The following is a 16,277-nucleotide window of genomic DNA, read 5'->3' on the forward strand; positions in this document are numbered from 1 at the left end:
TTTGCCTTTGGTGCATATGTTCTCAGTGTACATAAAAAGACAAGATAACAGCCTTGTAGAAATTTTACAAAACATTAACTAAAACAATGCATAATGGTCATGTTATACTTCTCTCTCCCTTTCTCATGCAAAGGCCATGTTTTAAATATCTACTTGATCAGATCACATATAAATTTGATAAGTGACTTTTGGCATATCATATAGCCCTCACATATAATCTCTATATTTATTTGGATCTGCTCTACAAAACTCCCAATGACCACTAGAGGGCAGAAAGAAACATATTTTAACACTTTATTGCCATCTAATGGTTGTAAATTTTGGGCACAAAATCAGTCATTACAATTGAGCCAAATAAACTTGTGCAATCATTTAAACTGAGTGCTGTATAAACATTTTAAGTGACTCTTTCAGGAAGAAATAAAAATTAAAATATATTTGCTATGAACTTACATGAATCAGTTCTTTCAGCAGAATTTTTCTACGTTTCTCCATACAATAATCAAAATTAATTGCTTGTTAGAAAGTAATTAGAATATTAAGTGATTTAATTAGTGAATCAATCTTTAAAACAATTATGTATACATTAATTAGGAAATTCATTGCATATATTAGATATTAATTTGCACAATCTAAAATTACTGCAATTTATAACCCTTTCCCTCTTGGCAATTACAAAAAAACCCCATTATCTGCCTCTATTATTATACTGTATTTCTTCTTTTCAAATATATATAATATATTTACTGAGAAATAACATTTATCTTGTCCTTTCCCTCCAATACTGTATGATAATGTAAATATAAAACAAATTTTGCATATAGAAAAAGATTATGTATTTATTAGATTTCTATCCTGCCTTTATTATTTTATTAATTTGAGGAGATGAAGGTACCTAATATATCTGGGTTGGTCTGAGAGTGATTGGCCCAAAGTCACCCAGCTGGCTTTCATGCCTAAGGCTGGATTGGAACCTACAGTCTACCATTAGACCAAGATGGTGTATTTTAAAAGGTTTTGCTCAAAAACATTGGTAAAAAATTAATCAAAATTTTAATTACATGCTCAGGAAGTAACTGACCAACAAAGGTTGCTCTGCTATCAAAATATGAAAATTATGCATTTCTAAAATATGCTAAGCTTCAAGGTTGTTAAAAATGTAAATCAAAGAAAATATCTTTAAAACCTCAAGGAAAAAAGTGTCTAAAGTACAATAAACCAAAATAAACATAATGCTACAATATCAATTCCTAAGTAATTGTGAAATAATACCTATTTTGGACAACCACTGTAAAAGTCTAGCATTATCCTTATGGTTGGCACAATTGGATTCATATACGTTTGCATACATGTGTTTGTGTGCCTTCAGGTCAATGGACATTCCTTGATCTTTCACCTGAACAAGTCTCTGCAACTTTCTTGACAGGATTTCAGTTCGGTGTAATGGTGAAGACAGATAGCCTGGAAAGCAGGAGTTAAATGAGCCCCTAATCCCAACATAAAAGTTAGCTGGGAGACTTTGGGCCAGTCCCTCTCTCTCTTAGCCCAATCCCTTCATAGGGCTGGCTGTTGTGGGGATAATAGGAGGAGGGAGTATCGGTTATGTTTGACATTTTACAATATATAAAAAGTTATTAATAAAAAGGAGGGATACAAAAATCTAAGAATAATCTCAGAAAGGAATTGCCCTTGCCCACTTTCTAGTACTGACAGAATGACTATCTCCAGGTCCACACAGTTGGCTTCATGCCTAAGGCAAAATTAGAACTCACAACCAGTTTCTAGCCTGATATCTTGACTGGCTTTCATTTAACAGTACAGTATAAATATCACATTGCCTATGTTATTCTGAATATAATAAATATGAATATAATAAATGAATATAATAATCTATTTTCAACACCACATATTGTAAGAAATCTTATATTTAGCATAATACTGCCAGAATATTCTCAAAATATTTGTGTACACTGTAGAATATTGTAGTGATTGTTATTGTTATGATTGTTATGTTCACAATAGCACAGGCAGAGAAATGTTTCCAAATAAATGCCATAAGAAAAGCAAAGAATTTTTTTAAAAAATGTTAAAGTGCAAATGCTATTAGGATTTAAATGAATTACGTAGTTATTTTTGCTATTTTTTATTTTGCAGTATAATTAATAAAATGATAAAGATGCTATAAGACTAAAACAGTCCTTAACTAAAAAATCCACTAAATCACTTCGGGTCAGTTACATAATTACTAGTCTACCTCACAGGTTGTTGTTTTGAAGGGAAAGGAGAAGAGTGAAAGGTGGGGTATATATCTAATAAATAATAATGTACTATGTCAGTGAAAAGGAATAGCAAAAATAAGGATTTTAAAAATTAAATATTAATCCTAGCTTTACTTATACAGTGGTACTTCGGTACTCATTTTTAATTGGTTCCAGGAGGCACAATGAGTTCCAAAAACAGTAAGTACCAAACAGTTTTTCCATGAAGAATAATGTAATGAGTCACAAGGCACAAGTTCTAGCTTGTGCATTGTGTACCAAACAAACAATGACTACCAATATAAAATTTGTGTCAAAATGCATTGAATACCAAATTTATGAGTTTCAAAGCAGTTGAGTATCAAGGTACCACTGTACAGTATATGTAAAATGTATGAAAACAGTGTCTCATCTAACTGCATCCAAAAATATTGGCAATAGTTTCTCAGGAAAGACAGTTTTAACCCATGTCTTAAAGTTTTAAGATTTTGAGATGTCTGAAGGGTTCTAGACAGAATCACTGGCTTAAGGGGGAGAGGGGGAAGATCAAGTAATTTCTAAAAAAAAATTGAATCATCACTATATGAATTGTATAGAGAAAATACCACATATGTACCGTTGCATTCACAAATTGCAATTGGCTTTGCATTTTACAGTGATCCCTCGGTTAGCGCGGGGGTTACGTTCCAAGACCTCCCGCGCTAAACGATTTCCGCGTTATACTGGATGCGGAAGTAAAAACACCATCTGCGCATGTGCGCCATTTTTTTCATGGCCGCACATGCGCAGATGGTGGAGTTTGCGTGTGGGCGGCGGGGAAGACCAAGGGAAGGTTCCTTCAGCCGCCCAACAGCTGATCTGCTCCGCAGCGCGGAAGCAGCGAGGAGCCGAAGATGGGGTTTCCCCGTTGCCGCGCTGCGGAGCGGATCAGGTGTTGGGCGGCTGAAGGAACCTTCCCTTGGTCTTCCCGCCAGATCACTTGCCGCTTGCCGCTTGCCAGTCCACGCCCCCCTGGATGAGCGGCCCCGCATGGCCCCAGCGCCGGACTCCGTTGCCGAACGCCGAAACCGGAAGGGGCGAGGTGGGGGGGGGGAGAACGGGAGGCTCAGCATTCCGTCAGTCGCAGCGCTGGCTGTCAACTTTTCTTTTTAGCACTGGGGAGGCAAGTCAGCTCCTGCCCAGTTGACAGCCAGTGCTGCGGCTGACGGAATGCTGAGCTTCCCGTTCTCTCTCCGCCCCCTCGCCCCTTCGCCCCCCTTTGTTCCTAGGAGAAGTGCTGGTGAGGAGCAGAAGGTCTGTCTTGCCTCAATCCCCAGCACTTCTCCTAGGAACACAGGGAGGCGAAGGGGCGAGGGGGGGGGGAGAGAAAACGGGAGGCTCAGCATTCCGTCAGTCGCAGCGCTGGCTGTCAACTTTTCTTTTTAGCACTGGGGAGGCAAGTCAGCTCCTGCCCAGTTTTAAAAAGAAAAGTTGACAGCCAGCGATTGTTCCGCTGCCGCCAGCATGGCCTGGCTGGCAGCGGAAGATGTAACGGAGCCCACGGGGGATTCGCCTTCCTCCCACCCGCAGCCGAGACTGATCGTGGGCTCCTTCGCAACCTCGGAGAGCTTCCAGGGCAGGAAAGCTCACGAAAACCAGGAAGCTCTCCGAGGTTGCGAAGGAGCCCACGATCAGTCGGCTGCGGGCAGGAGGAAAGCGAATGCCACGGGGCTGGGCTGGGCTCCCCCCCTCCCCCGCAACCTCGGAGAGCTTCCAGGGCATGAAAGCTCACGAAAACCAGGAAGCTCTCCGAGGTTGCGAAGGAGCCCACGATCAGTCGGCTGCGGGCGGGAGGAAAGCGAATGCCACGGGGCTGGGCTGGGCTCCCCCCTTGGCTCCCCCCCTTACCAGCCCCGCCGCGGAAGGCTCCATTCTGTTCCCTGCCGGCCCGATTGAGCGGCCGGCGGTCTCCATTCAGGGAACAGAATGGAGCCTTCCGCGACGTCCACCCCCTCCTCGGTGTCCCCGGCACCCAGCATCCCCACGCCGCCTCCACCTCCCGGTAATGCGCCCGACCTCTGCCTCTCTCTTTCTCTCTCATATACCACGCCGGCAACAGGGAGAGAAAGAGAGAGAGAACTAGCGTGGACTTATTTTTTATTTTTTAATATTTTATTTTTTTAATTAATATTTTTTGAAAAACCGCGTTGCAGCGTTTCGCGCTAATCGAGACCGTGCTAATCGAGGGATCACTGTATTCCAAATCAAACTTTGCAAATTTTTCCAATGCTTGGGAATTTAATTCCTGAATAGGAATTAAAGATTCTTTGCTCAAAAACCAGAATATTTTCAGTTTGTATTTGTGCTACATACCGTATATGTAATCACACACACACACACACACACACACACACACAGAACACACATATTTCTATACAAAACCTAGGAAAAAAGTATACTTTTCATTGTCATATAGAAAGCTTCATTTTTTGAGAAGAATTTGCATTGAGAATTAGAGATGAATGTAAAAACTAAACTTGAGAGTATCCTACTCTCAATTATCAACGTATCATTCCAATAATATATAGAGAGCTGAAGGGATTGTATACTGTTTACTGTATCCTAGAGGATAATTCTCTGCCTTACAACGCAAAGGTTGCAGGTTCAAGTCCCAGTGGGTATGGCTAGCTGATGAGGCCAAAATAAGGCCGAAATAGATCTATCCTGGTCTCCCTTAATTTTCAAATTCAGTAAAAAAACATTTGACATATATATATGTATGTATGTATGTATGTATGTATGTATGTATGTATATATATATATATAAATGTATATATGTATGTATTTACAGCATATTTACAGCCGCACGAAGCTTAAAACCTCAGCCTGATGATGGTGAATGTGATTTCACCGAAACGTCGCATAGACACTCAAAATATTACACGGGGCAAAACCCGAACTCAGAACAATCTACATATATATCCCAAACAATTAAAATATAAATTTTAAATTAAAGACAGCAAAAATAGAGAATTATAGAACAGTGGAAAAAATATAATATTATAGAAAATATAAAAATATAAAATTATAGAAAAGTGGAAAAAAAGATAAGAAAGAAAGGAGGCCTAATAAGAAAATAATAAATGGCTTTCAAAGTTTCATTCTTTCCATAATCTACTCTTCGTACTAATCAAATCCCTAAATCATTTTTTCTTTTTTCAGTAAAAAATCCATGTTTCAAGTCACTGATAAATAGAATAATTGATCTTTCTCAAAACACGTTAGTTGTGCCATTTCTGCTAATGATGAATCATTGTTATATATATTGATTTATATATTCTTTATATAATATTATATTATATCTAATTGATATATTTATTTATTTATTGGATTTGTATGCCGCCCCTCTCCGGAGACTCGAGAAGATTATATTATGTTGTATTCTCTATATGGCATTTTTGATCATTTTTAAAATCTCCATTAGCTTTATAGTTCAGTAGAATGCCACGCCTTCCAAATCTCAAATCACACTAATTCAAACATTTTTATTATAATAAATCATATTATAAATTTTTATTATAATAAATCATATTATAAATAAATCATTTTCATCATTACATTCTCTCCATTTTTGTGCATATTGTTACTCTGCAGCAGCAATCATATTAAATATTTATCTTAACCTGCTGTTTCTTTCCTATAAAAGACTTCTTGTGCTGTGACCCATAAAAGCACGTTCATATTTCAGTTTGGAATATATTCATTTCAAATTCTCTATATGGCATTTTTGATAATTTTTAAAATCTCCATTAGCTTTATAGTTCAGTAGAATGCCACACCTTCTAAATCTCAGATCACACTAATTCAAACATTTTTATTTCTCAGCCGCACCCACTCCTTTATCCAAAGTAAACAATTGTATGCAAAGTAATTTTATATCAGGTAATTTCAATCTCCCAGAGGGAGGGAGCACCCAGATTTGAACCAAGACTTCCCCATGATTAAAGTAAATAAAAATCCATAGGAAAATATAGAGTTCATTTGCAATACCAGGACTGCAGTTTTGGGCATGATCAAGTTTATCTATCTTTGACACTGTATGGTAATATCAAGATTTTTTAGATACAGTATACCTTTATTTAAATAAAGAACGAGCAGTTAAAAAGTATTTAAGTAGCTATTCCAATAAACTAATAATAATAATAATAATAATAATTTATTAGATTTGTATGTCGCCCTTCTCCCTTAGTGATATTTATAATGTTATTAATATTAAAAGATGGTAATCATGAATCATAAAATTTAACTATATTTGGAGATTTAATCATATATATTAATTTAATCATATGTATTTCTCCTGCCAAGCTGGACTGGAAAATGACAAATGGGCAGTCAAGGACAAAGAAATAGACTTCAGATAAGTGAAATATAGAAAATCCACCCATCAACTATTATTTAAGAATTCCAAAAATTACAAGGCTTATTTACAGTTAAATCAATGTTCGAATTCTTGCACCTTTTCTGCTCTCTGCTTATATAGCCTAAACAAAAGAAACACATACCATTAAAATAAAATATTGCAGAATAATTACATGGTGATGAAAACCAAAAGCTTGTTGTATCCCACCAAACAGGAAATCTGTTCCTCCTGTCCCAAGAGCTGGGAGGAAAGCCAGCTTCTGAAGTCACACAAGGTGGCATTGTTTCATCTTGGGCCCTTTCTGTTGGAATACATGGGATAGGCAGATACCACTGGAAAAATGCAGTCCTGTAAACAATTCACTCCAATGCCATGCAGTGGTTTACAGGTGACAACTAGCACTTCGAATTTCAACTTGAAATCTATATAGAGCCAATGCATCTTGTGGTGTGGCGAGTATAATGAGGAATGCCTTTAACTATCTACATAGCTACATTAAAAATAGTCTTTAGAACATAAGAAGAGCCATTCTGAATCGGGCCAAAGCCCATCGAGTCCAGCATTCCGTGTTGCACAGTGGCCCACCAATTGTACATGAGGATCTTGAGCAGAAATCTTCATAGGACAGCCCCAGGTAGAACAGGTTGCAATAATTCACTCAGGAATGACAAAGAATGACTGGGAGCAGTCCAGGAAAAAGTACAAATGGTGTACAAAACAGTTATATAAAAGCCCCTCTGCTCCCCAATATCACCCACTCTTTGGACAGGACCTACGAATCTGGGACAACTACAAAATTGCATGCTGAATCCAAGTAGAGTAGTACAACCCCATTCAAAGTTGAAATATCTCCAGCCCAGGTCCTAAGGCGCCCCACAGTCACTGTCCTGCTCCTGTTAGGTTGAGCTGAGTCTGTTCTTCCATTTAAATGATAGGGCCTTGATGTATTTTTTTTAAAGGGGGAAAAGCCCGGTGGCACTCTTCAAAGCAGGGATCTAGGACAAGATACTGCCCTCAAACTGACTGGAATCTTCAGACTTTGAGGAAGAACCACAAGAACATAGTGCTCTCTATACCCAAACTCTAAACTTGACCAGGACACCATGAATAGAATGAAAAGCTGTGAAGCCACCAAAGCCAAGGTGGATACACTACTCCCATCCTAGATCTGCCAGAAATCAAGGATGATCAAGTTGTTTCAGTATTGCACCAGGTTTTGAAACATGATTGCCACCTTTGGGGCTGTAGTCTGATCACATTCTCAATTTTTTCTAGGAAAAAGGATGAACAGGGGACAGGATGAAAATTGTCAAAATCACAAGGATCCAGTTGTGGATTTTTTGAGGTAGAGAGTTGGAATGACTGCCCTTTCTCAAGGAAGCATTCACCATTGCAAGGATCTACTCACATGAGGCCTTAACCAAGAAGGAACAGAGATTGAAAATACAAATTAATTTTAGTAATAGATTAATCTAGTATCTAGCTGTCTATGATTCTCTAAAAACAAACTGCCAAATATATTTTGCAAACCATGTTTATCCATGGAGCTAACATACACACTATACTGAACTGCTTTATTCTTCCCCCAATTCAGAACATAACATTCAGCAATAAATGTGTTTAAATGTTTTTTCCTAAAATTAAAAAAAAAACATTTTATCAAAACAAATATAAGTTTTATTTGTTTACAATGCAGTGTAAAAACTATGTTGGATCATAAATCAGTAGATATCTCCATGTTTAATTTCACTTTTTAAAGATAAATACAGATAGAATACACATTTTAAAAATGGAAATTAATGATCACTTCCCACAAATCCAGGTACAATGCAGTTGTATCCGACAGACTAGAATTACAATTATATTATTGTTACATTAGATGTCATTTTTGCCATTTCTTCAGGGGAGTGGGTTTTTATAACTTCTTTGATAAACTGTTCGAGTGCAGTAAAGTAGCCTTGGCACTGCCAGGTGTCATTATGAGTTCCATCTGGAAATATTGCCAATCTTTTAGTCCGAGCAGGGGAAAGTTCGTATAGTTGCTTCATCATAACTGGAGGAATCAATTGGTCAGCAAGTCCAGAAATGAATAATGAAGGCATCCTGCACTGAGATATTTTTCTATAAGACAGGAACTTGTTCTTATAGCACCATAAAGGAAGATACCTCATAGGGAAAAAAGAAAAGAGAGTGCTGGCCATATGTGGGATACTAAGGAATGTATTCTCCACCAAGATGGCAGAAATCCTATGAGAATTTTCAGAGGCCAGATGAATAGCAACTGCTCCTCCCAATGAACGGCCAAAAAGAAAAATTTTAGTCTTGTCAAGATCTGATCTAGTCATCACATAGTCTAGAACAGCCTCAGAATCTAAATAGATGCCATCCTCGCTTGCTTCTCCTTCACTCTTTCCATAGCCTCTATAGTCGACCAATAATAAATTTACTTTTAGGTTTACCAGCATCAATAAAGCATTTGGTAATCGATGCCCAATGTTGCCTGCATTCCCATGAAAATAAATGATAGTAGGAGAATATGAGGAATTATCACCTGTGAATCTGAGAAGAATTAAGTTGAGCAACACACCATCTTTGGTTTTGATAAATATATTCTCATGTGGAATGCCAGTAGGCATGGGAACATAGAGTCGGGATGAAGAAGGTTGCTCAGGAAAATAAAGCAACACATCCTGGAATTTATATAATATACCTGTGATAGATACAAATATTAACAGAGGTAAAATCAGGCCACCATACAAATGAAAAGTCACTATCAAAGGTAAAAGAGAAATACGGCAGACACCCCAGGACCATGACACCAAAGCAAGCAGCCATTTTTCAATGGAAGTCCAAAGCATCCATGATTTTTCCATTATAGTAGTCAATGAATCTCTAGTCCACATGAATCCTGAAAGAAGAAAATACACTTAAGCTTAAAACAACATGAACAAAAAAAGTAAAGCGAAACAAACGATTAAGGATAATATATCAGAAAAATTAGATTGCTCTGCTAACTGAGCAATGTTTATGAAAAATAAAACAAAATAAGCGTCTAAGACACATGAAAAGTATATTAATTAACAAATTAATAAGAAAATTAAACTAATTTAAAAATTCATAAATAAAAGACAGAGAAAATAGAGGTAAGGAAGGTTGAGAGCTTCAGCCCTTTCTCTCCTTAGGTTTGACTGATGTGTTCTAAATTAAGGCAAATTAAATCTTCCCCCATTCACCCTGAAAGAGAAACCCAATTTAACTACATTTAATCAAAATGCCATCATTCAAATCCATGTGCAGACATACCAGCTTGCAGCAATTGAAACTCATTAGGTGGCAATGTTGTGTTCAATATTGGTTTTGCCCTAGCATGAACTTCATTGTCTGCCATACAATCTTAACAAGTGGTAGCGTTTCTTTGGCTATGCCTTGATTGAAAATATTCCTACAATTGAGATGGCTGATTTTTACCAACTCCTCTCTATTCCTCTTTCAGCACATTACACTCTGTTCTAAAGATTGAAAGGATAGATTACAAATCTTATTACAAAATATGCTGCCTAAAAATCTTTAAAGGAATTGCGAGCTAGAATACAAACTATATTAAGTGGAGAAAACAGGGCATTGCAATATTTCCCCAAAGTCATGAGTAGCTTTGACTCCTTTAATGAGACACAGACAGGTGCAATGTTATTATTTAAATGTGAATTTAAGATGGTACAAACATGTAATCGAAGGGGGCAGGACAGGTATTGCCGGCTTTTCTAATTTATTACTTGAAGGTAAAAGAAAGGATCAACTTTGGCCTTAGAGGTCAAATACAAAATGCACAATGGCTGAGATCACAAAGTGTTGTACGACAAAGGAAGGCAAGTGAAGAATCAGGATAACATAACAGTTTATGTAAGAAGTATTAATTGCAGAGGGATTACATTTTTTGTAATAGGTTGGTTATGGTCTTCTACTAAAACCCCACATTGGTTGGGTCACTATACATTAAACTAAATAAAATAATTTACATTATGTCTGAGTGCTGAATGCTGCATTAAGTATAACTTAGAAATTATAATGTAATTTAGTATGCTGGACTAATCTAGAAATTGAGGATCCTTTAGTAAATTATGGTCAACCCAAATGGTTAATAAAATATATGCATACATCTAGCCATTCCATTTTTCAAGAAAGCAGCTATAATCTGCAACTCCTACACTGCAAAACATATAGACTACAAATCTTGATCAGGGCAAATCAATAGATGCAATTTACATAGACTTCTGTAAAGCTTTCGACTCAGTGATTCATAATAAATTACTTCTAAAACTGATATCCTAGAGAGCATCTCTGGACCCCTAACTGACTGGATAACTACATTCCTATCAAATAGACAACAAGTGGGGAGCATCCTATCTAATCCTGTTCCTGTTAAAAGCAGTGTACCCCATTGCAGCGTAGTAGGACCAACACTCTTCATATTCTATATAAATGCCCTTAGCGATCACATTATAAACAACTGCGTTTTCTTCGCCGATGATGTAAAATTCTTCAACACTACCAACAACACTGCTACCATCCAAAAAGACCTTGACTTTGTGTCAGAATGGTCAAACATCTAGCAACTCCAAATCTCAACCAACAAATGCTGTCCTAAGCATTGGCAAAAAGAATCAAAACACCAAATACAAGCTGAATAGACAAGACCTTGCAGACAACCCTCACTCTGTAAAAGACCTTGGAATACTCATATCAAATGACCTAAGTGCCAAATCCCACTGCAACAACATCGCCAAAAAGGCTTCAAGAGTTATGAACCTAATCTTACGTAGCTTCTTCTTTGGTAATATCACACTACTAACTAGAACATACAAAACTTTCTCCAGACCAAACCTTGAATACAGCTTATCTATCTGGAATCCACACTGCATTTCAGACATAAATACATTAGAAAGTGTCCAGATATACTTTGCGAGAAGAGACCTCCACTCCTCTACTCGCAACAGAACATGTTATGCAACCAGACTTGAAATCCTAGGCTTAGAAAGCTTGGAACTATGCTAAGCATAGTTCATAAAATCATCTGATATAACGTCCTTCCAGTCAACAACTACTTCAGCTTCAGCCACAACAATATACAAGCACACAACAGATACAAACTCAAAGTAAACTGCTCCAAACTTGACTCTAGAAAATATGACTTCAGCAATGGAGTAGTTAATGTCTGGAACTCATTACCTGACTCAATAGTTTTGTTACTAAACCCCCAAAACTTTATCCTTAGACTATCCACTGTTGACCTCACCCAATTTCTAAGAGGACAATAAGGGGCATGAATAAGTGCACTAGCAAGCCTACCATCCATGTCCTAATGTTTCCCTCTTATTAATATCCATCTTATATATATAAACTGTGTTATATCTATGTATTACCAATACGTACTTGACAAAATAAAATAAAATAAATACTTGATATGTTTAGGTAGCAACTGACACCTCACTTTCATGCAACATCATTCTGGTTTATAACTTAATTCTGCCAGTCACAGACCTAAGTGTTTCTTCAACTTTCTGTATCTTGTGATCATCTCTCTTCCTGCCAATTCAATAAAGATCAGGACTGGGACAAGGACATACAAGTGAATCCCCTTTAGATCCTCTCATTTATACTGAAACTGTGGCAAAGCATACAGAATGTAATACACATACTGTGGACTACTAAACATATAAATGCAAAAGTGGATGTCATGGAAGAGCAACCTTGCTTGCTTTGTAGGGTAGATTTCCAGGCCAGCAAAATATTTGCACTGGGTTTTTTTAATTCTATAGGAAAAATATCCTTTTTCAAACTTAGGGTGACAGAGGCTGTATTATTTTTCTAAAATATGTAGGACTCTTTTCTGCTTTTAAAACTTTCACAAAGCCATGTTCTTCTTCCAAAACTGATGGTTCCTTGAAGAATGAGTACATCTTCACTGATGTTTGGTAGAATGGTAATCTTACCTGCTATATTTCAGAGGTAAAATTTCTAATTTTGAATCATATCCAAATGCAGAAGAGAAAATGACAAATTTTGATGACACAAGCTTTCATATTAAGCTTAAGTATTTAGCTTTTCCTCCATTTCCTTAACACCCCATTTGTATTACATTTTAAACTATACGCCTGAGGGTATTTACTGACATAAGCTGTTTTAGCAGCCTTCTAGTTGAACAACAGCACATTAACATTTTTAAACAGATAGTAAAGTTCTTCAATAGAAGCGTAATAAGTGCTAACCGGCAGAATTAATTCAAAAAATGTTTAAATACCAATTATCATTCAGTAATATCTATACTAGCATATTAATTATACATAAAGTTTTATGTCCAAATCTATTTACTCTAGTTTTGACAAAAGCTGATGAAAAAAATACCTTCCAGGGCTACCAATAAAGTCTACAACCAGATGTTTGATCCCAAATAGGGATCAATAGAAGAACTATATACAGTATATTGAGCAGTGTTTCTGTTTCATCCAGCCCACTTGCATCTTCAGATTTATATTGTGAACTATCCAGAATGATTTAGCTCATTGGTGTCAAACTTACTACATCATGTGACATTTTTCTCATTTGTGGAGCTGGGGTGGAGGTGGACTGCACATGATGCATCCGGTCCGTGGGTTAGCAGCTTAACACCCCTGACTTAAGGTGATATATGTTTAAGAATGAGATGACCATTCTAGCTACAGTATCCTTATATCCCTCAAACCAGGTGCTTATAATTGAGGGACCATCAAGAATAGCATTGGAATAGATTGCAACTGGATCAGAGAATCAGGGACTGCGCTGATGTGCTTTCATTTTGAATCACACAAACTTTAGCCAATGTCATATAGAAAAAAATATTTTAGATATACCAGTGTTTTAGTCTAATGATATACCAAAAATGACTTGAGGAAAATATCAGAAACATCTCATCATTCAAGAATCTAGAAATATTACATCAACACCCATTAATTTAAAATATATTTTTCCAACTCCTACAAGGTTGGTACTTAAAAGCATAATGATGGTTTTGTGCAAAGGATAATTAAACTGCCTCTCAGAAGTACTACCTTCTCAGAGTAAGGAAGGATTTGGGCGGCTTATACATTTAATAATAAATAATGATAATAAATAAATTTGGTACTCTTAGATTTAATTTATTAATCAGATTTCTAACAAATATGGTAATAAGAATTTTCAAGAAAAAAAACTTGGACATGATAACCTTACACATTAAAAGTAATAGTATTTCAGTCTTATTTCAAACTATTATAAATGACTACCATCGAATTAAATGCTTGATTTCATTAAGACTACTTTATTTATCATCCATGCCCTAATCTTGAAACTAAACAACTGCAACAGTAATATTAATTTTACAGTATTATTTTAGTTCTGGTTTTTCTTCACGCTTTAAAAAAGATAATCATAGTTGTTCATTCTTGTCATTATTCCAGCCCTGCAGAATATACGTTTAAATATATGTTGCTTATTCTATACAGTATTTGTTCTTTGGTAATAATAAGTGATGAAAGATTACCAGTAATGAGTGACAAAGAATCTAGATTTTTAAACAAACTATTCTGCAGATTTCATAATTTTTCCAGCTGTTAAGCCTGATATGTTTAGCTTGCAGCATCATGAGAATCATTTAACTGTTCTCTGAAAATTAAACTCAAAAGAAACACTAAAAAACATAGATGGGAATAAAGACACCCTTCCTATTTTCTCACATGCTCTCAATTTCTAGAATATTTATTTTAAAATTAATGTTCAACTTTGTGCTAAATAAACAAGTCAGATTCACAATCCATATTGGAAATTGATTTATTTCAAGCTAACCACTCTGTTTTACAAGACAAAAATTGGTTTCTAGATCATACTAACTATAAATTTATTATGTAAAACAATGTTACAAAATCATTTTTACCATAGGGTAGGGTTATAGTACATAAGTCTAAGGTTTCAAATCAAATTTGTTGCAGACTGCCCACATAATGTTAAGCGATTGCTTGGAAATACTGTTTGTGTGCCTTTCAATCTACTTTACCATATTACTTGGAAGAAATATCTACAAATATGCTCTATATAATATAGAATAATAATATACAATGTTTTGCAATAATAGCATGGACAAAATAGTTTAAATTGGCCCCATGCAAATCAATGTTTCATACAAAAACATGGAAGAAGCCAACTATAACTTATATATCCACTACTGGTACTTCAACAGTGAAAATTGCTTTAATTCACTCATAATGCATTTGGAATATAACTGAATACAGTATCACAAAAGTTTTGATGTGCTTATTTGTGTACTTCGAAGGAAGCCTATTGTATTTCTGAAATAAGCCAGCACTTTTCCAGACCTAAATAATTTCTGGGTATGAGCTAAGATACTTATTAGCAATCTAATGTAATGTTCATAAACAATTGAATTTGGCACTAACCTGAGAAGCTACATGGTAATATATGCTAATAGAAACACATAAGACAGCTGATGCATTCATACCTAAGGGTCAACTTCTTGAAGAAAATGTCTCTTACATAAGCCATCTCTTTTCAACTTTAGATCAGGAACTGTTTTATAGCAAAGAATTCCCACAGGATTTAGAAATGGAGCTAGGACAGAAAATAAAGAAGTTCAAAGAGTAACTATTTCAATTACTGTATATTTGTTTTTGAAATGATCTTACTGTTCACAAATCCTACTAAGGGTGTTAAACATTTTAGTCAGTGTTGTTACTGTTTCGTAAATCCTAAGAAAATGTGACTGCCTGGAAAGATAACTATGCTGTCATCCTATTTTCGAAGTTGAACCAGTAGAGTGTTCAACACTGTGGCTCTCCTGGCCAAACTTGATATTTTATTATTAAATTTATATGCCGCCCAACTTATAAAAGACCGACAGTCCGATCTTCCAACGTACGTTTGGCTTAGAAACAATCGTGGGAGCAATTCGGACAGGCAGAATTGTCTCGCGTAAAGCAGCCTAATCTCAGCATTAGATGCAGTTAACCAGGGCCAACGTTTTCCAATCCGGGGCAGAAAGTCAAAACTATCCGTTCCAGCCTCCCCAGCCCTCGAGGGTCATGGAAGGGACGAGGCCTATTTCGGAACGCCGCGGTTAAATGTCCTTTGCGAAAGAGCTCCAAACCCACCCACCCCCGCCCCGGCCTCGAGTAGGGAGGAGGAGGCAGCGAGGAGAGCTACAACTTTCGCGCCCACCCCGGGGATTTTCCAGAAGAAACGCGCAGCGGCACGAAGGGAGAGAGGCAGAAGGCGAAGCGCTCGGTTAGACCTGGCGGCGCCCGAGGCCGTGGACACTTTGAGGCGGCTGTTCCCCCAACACCCCACCTCGAAGGAGACAGGACGGCGGCGGCGCCTCTCGGCTTCCTAAGCTAAGCGGTAGGCCTCTGCTCGAATCAGCGGAGTCCCACCAGCCGCACCAACCTCATCGTTGCCCGGGACGGGATACTCTGCATCCCATCCTTCCTCCTCTTGGGCCAGGCTCGACTTGCTTAAGCGTCACTTCCGGGAAAAAACCCGAATCGACAACGTCACAAGTGCTTCCGGGCAACGAGTGACGAGGACGGATCGTCTCG

General features: G+C 37.1%; 1 protein-coding gene across 5 annotated transcripts; it reads right to left on the minus strand.

Moving 5' to 3' along the window:
* Positions 1-8,311: 8,311 nt before the first annotated feature.
* Positions 8,312-16,276, minus strand: ABHD13 (abhydrolase domain containing 13). Of its 5 annotated transcripts, none has more exons than XM_070732323.1 (3): positions 16,126-16,276; positions 15,123-15,294; positions 8,312-9,565 (listed from the first exon to the last, which is right to left on the minus strand). In XM_070732323.1, the coding sequence occupies exon 3, from the start codon at positions 9,558-9,560 to the stop codon at positions 8,517-8,519; it is 1,044 nt and encodes a 347-aa protein (XP_070588424.1). In that variant the 5' UTR covers positions 9,561-9,565; positions 15,123-15,294; positions 16,126-16,276; the 3' UTR covers positions 8,312-8,516. The 5 variants fall into 5 exon arrangements, with proteins under 5 accessions (XP_070588424.1, XP_070588423.1, XP_070588425.1 ...); XM_070732322.1 differs by having other exon boundaries at positions 15,185-15,294; positions 16,126-16,220; XM_070732324.1 differs by having other exon boundaries at positions 15,220-15,294; positions 16,126-16,209.
* Between the last annotated feature and the right edge of the window lies 1 nt (position 16,277).

The sequence above is a fragment of the Erythrolamprus reginae genome, chromosome 1, assembly GCF_031021105.1.
Source record: "Erythrolamprus reginae isolate rEryReg1 chromosome 1, rEryReg1.hap1, whole genome shotgun sequence".
In the NCBI taxonomy this organism is placed as follows: Eukaryota; Metazoa; Chordata; class Lepidosauria; order Squamata; family Dipsadidae; genus Erythrolamprus; species Erythrolamprus reginae.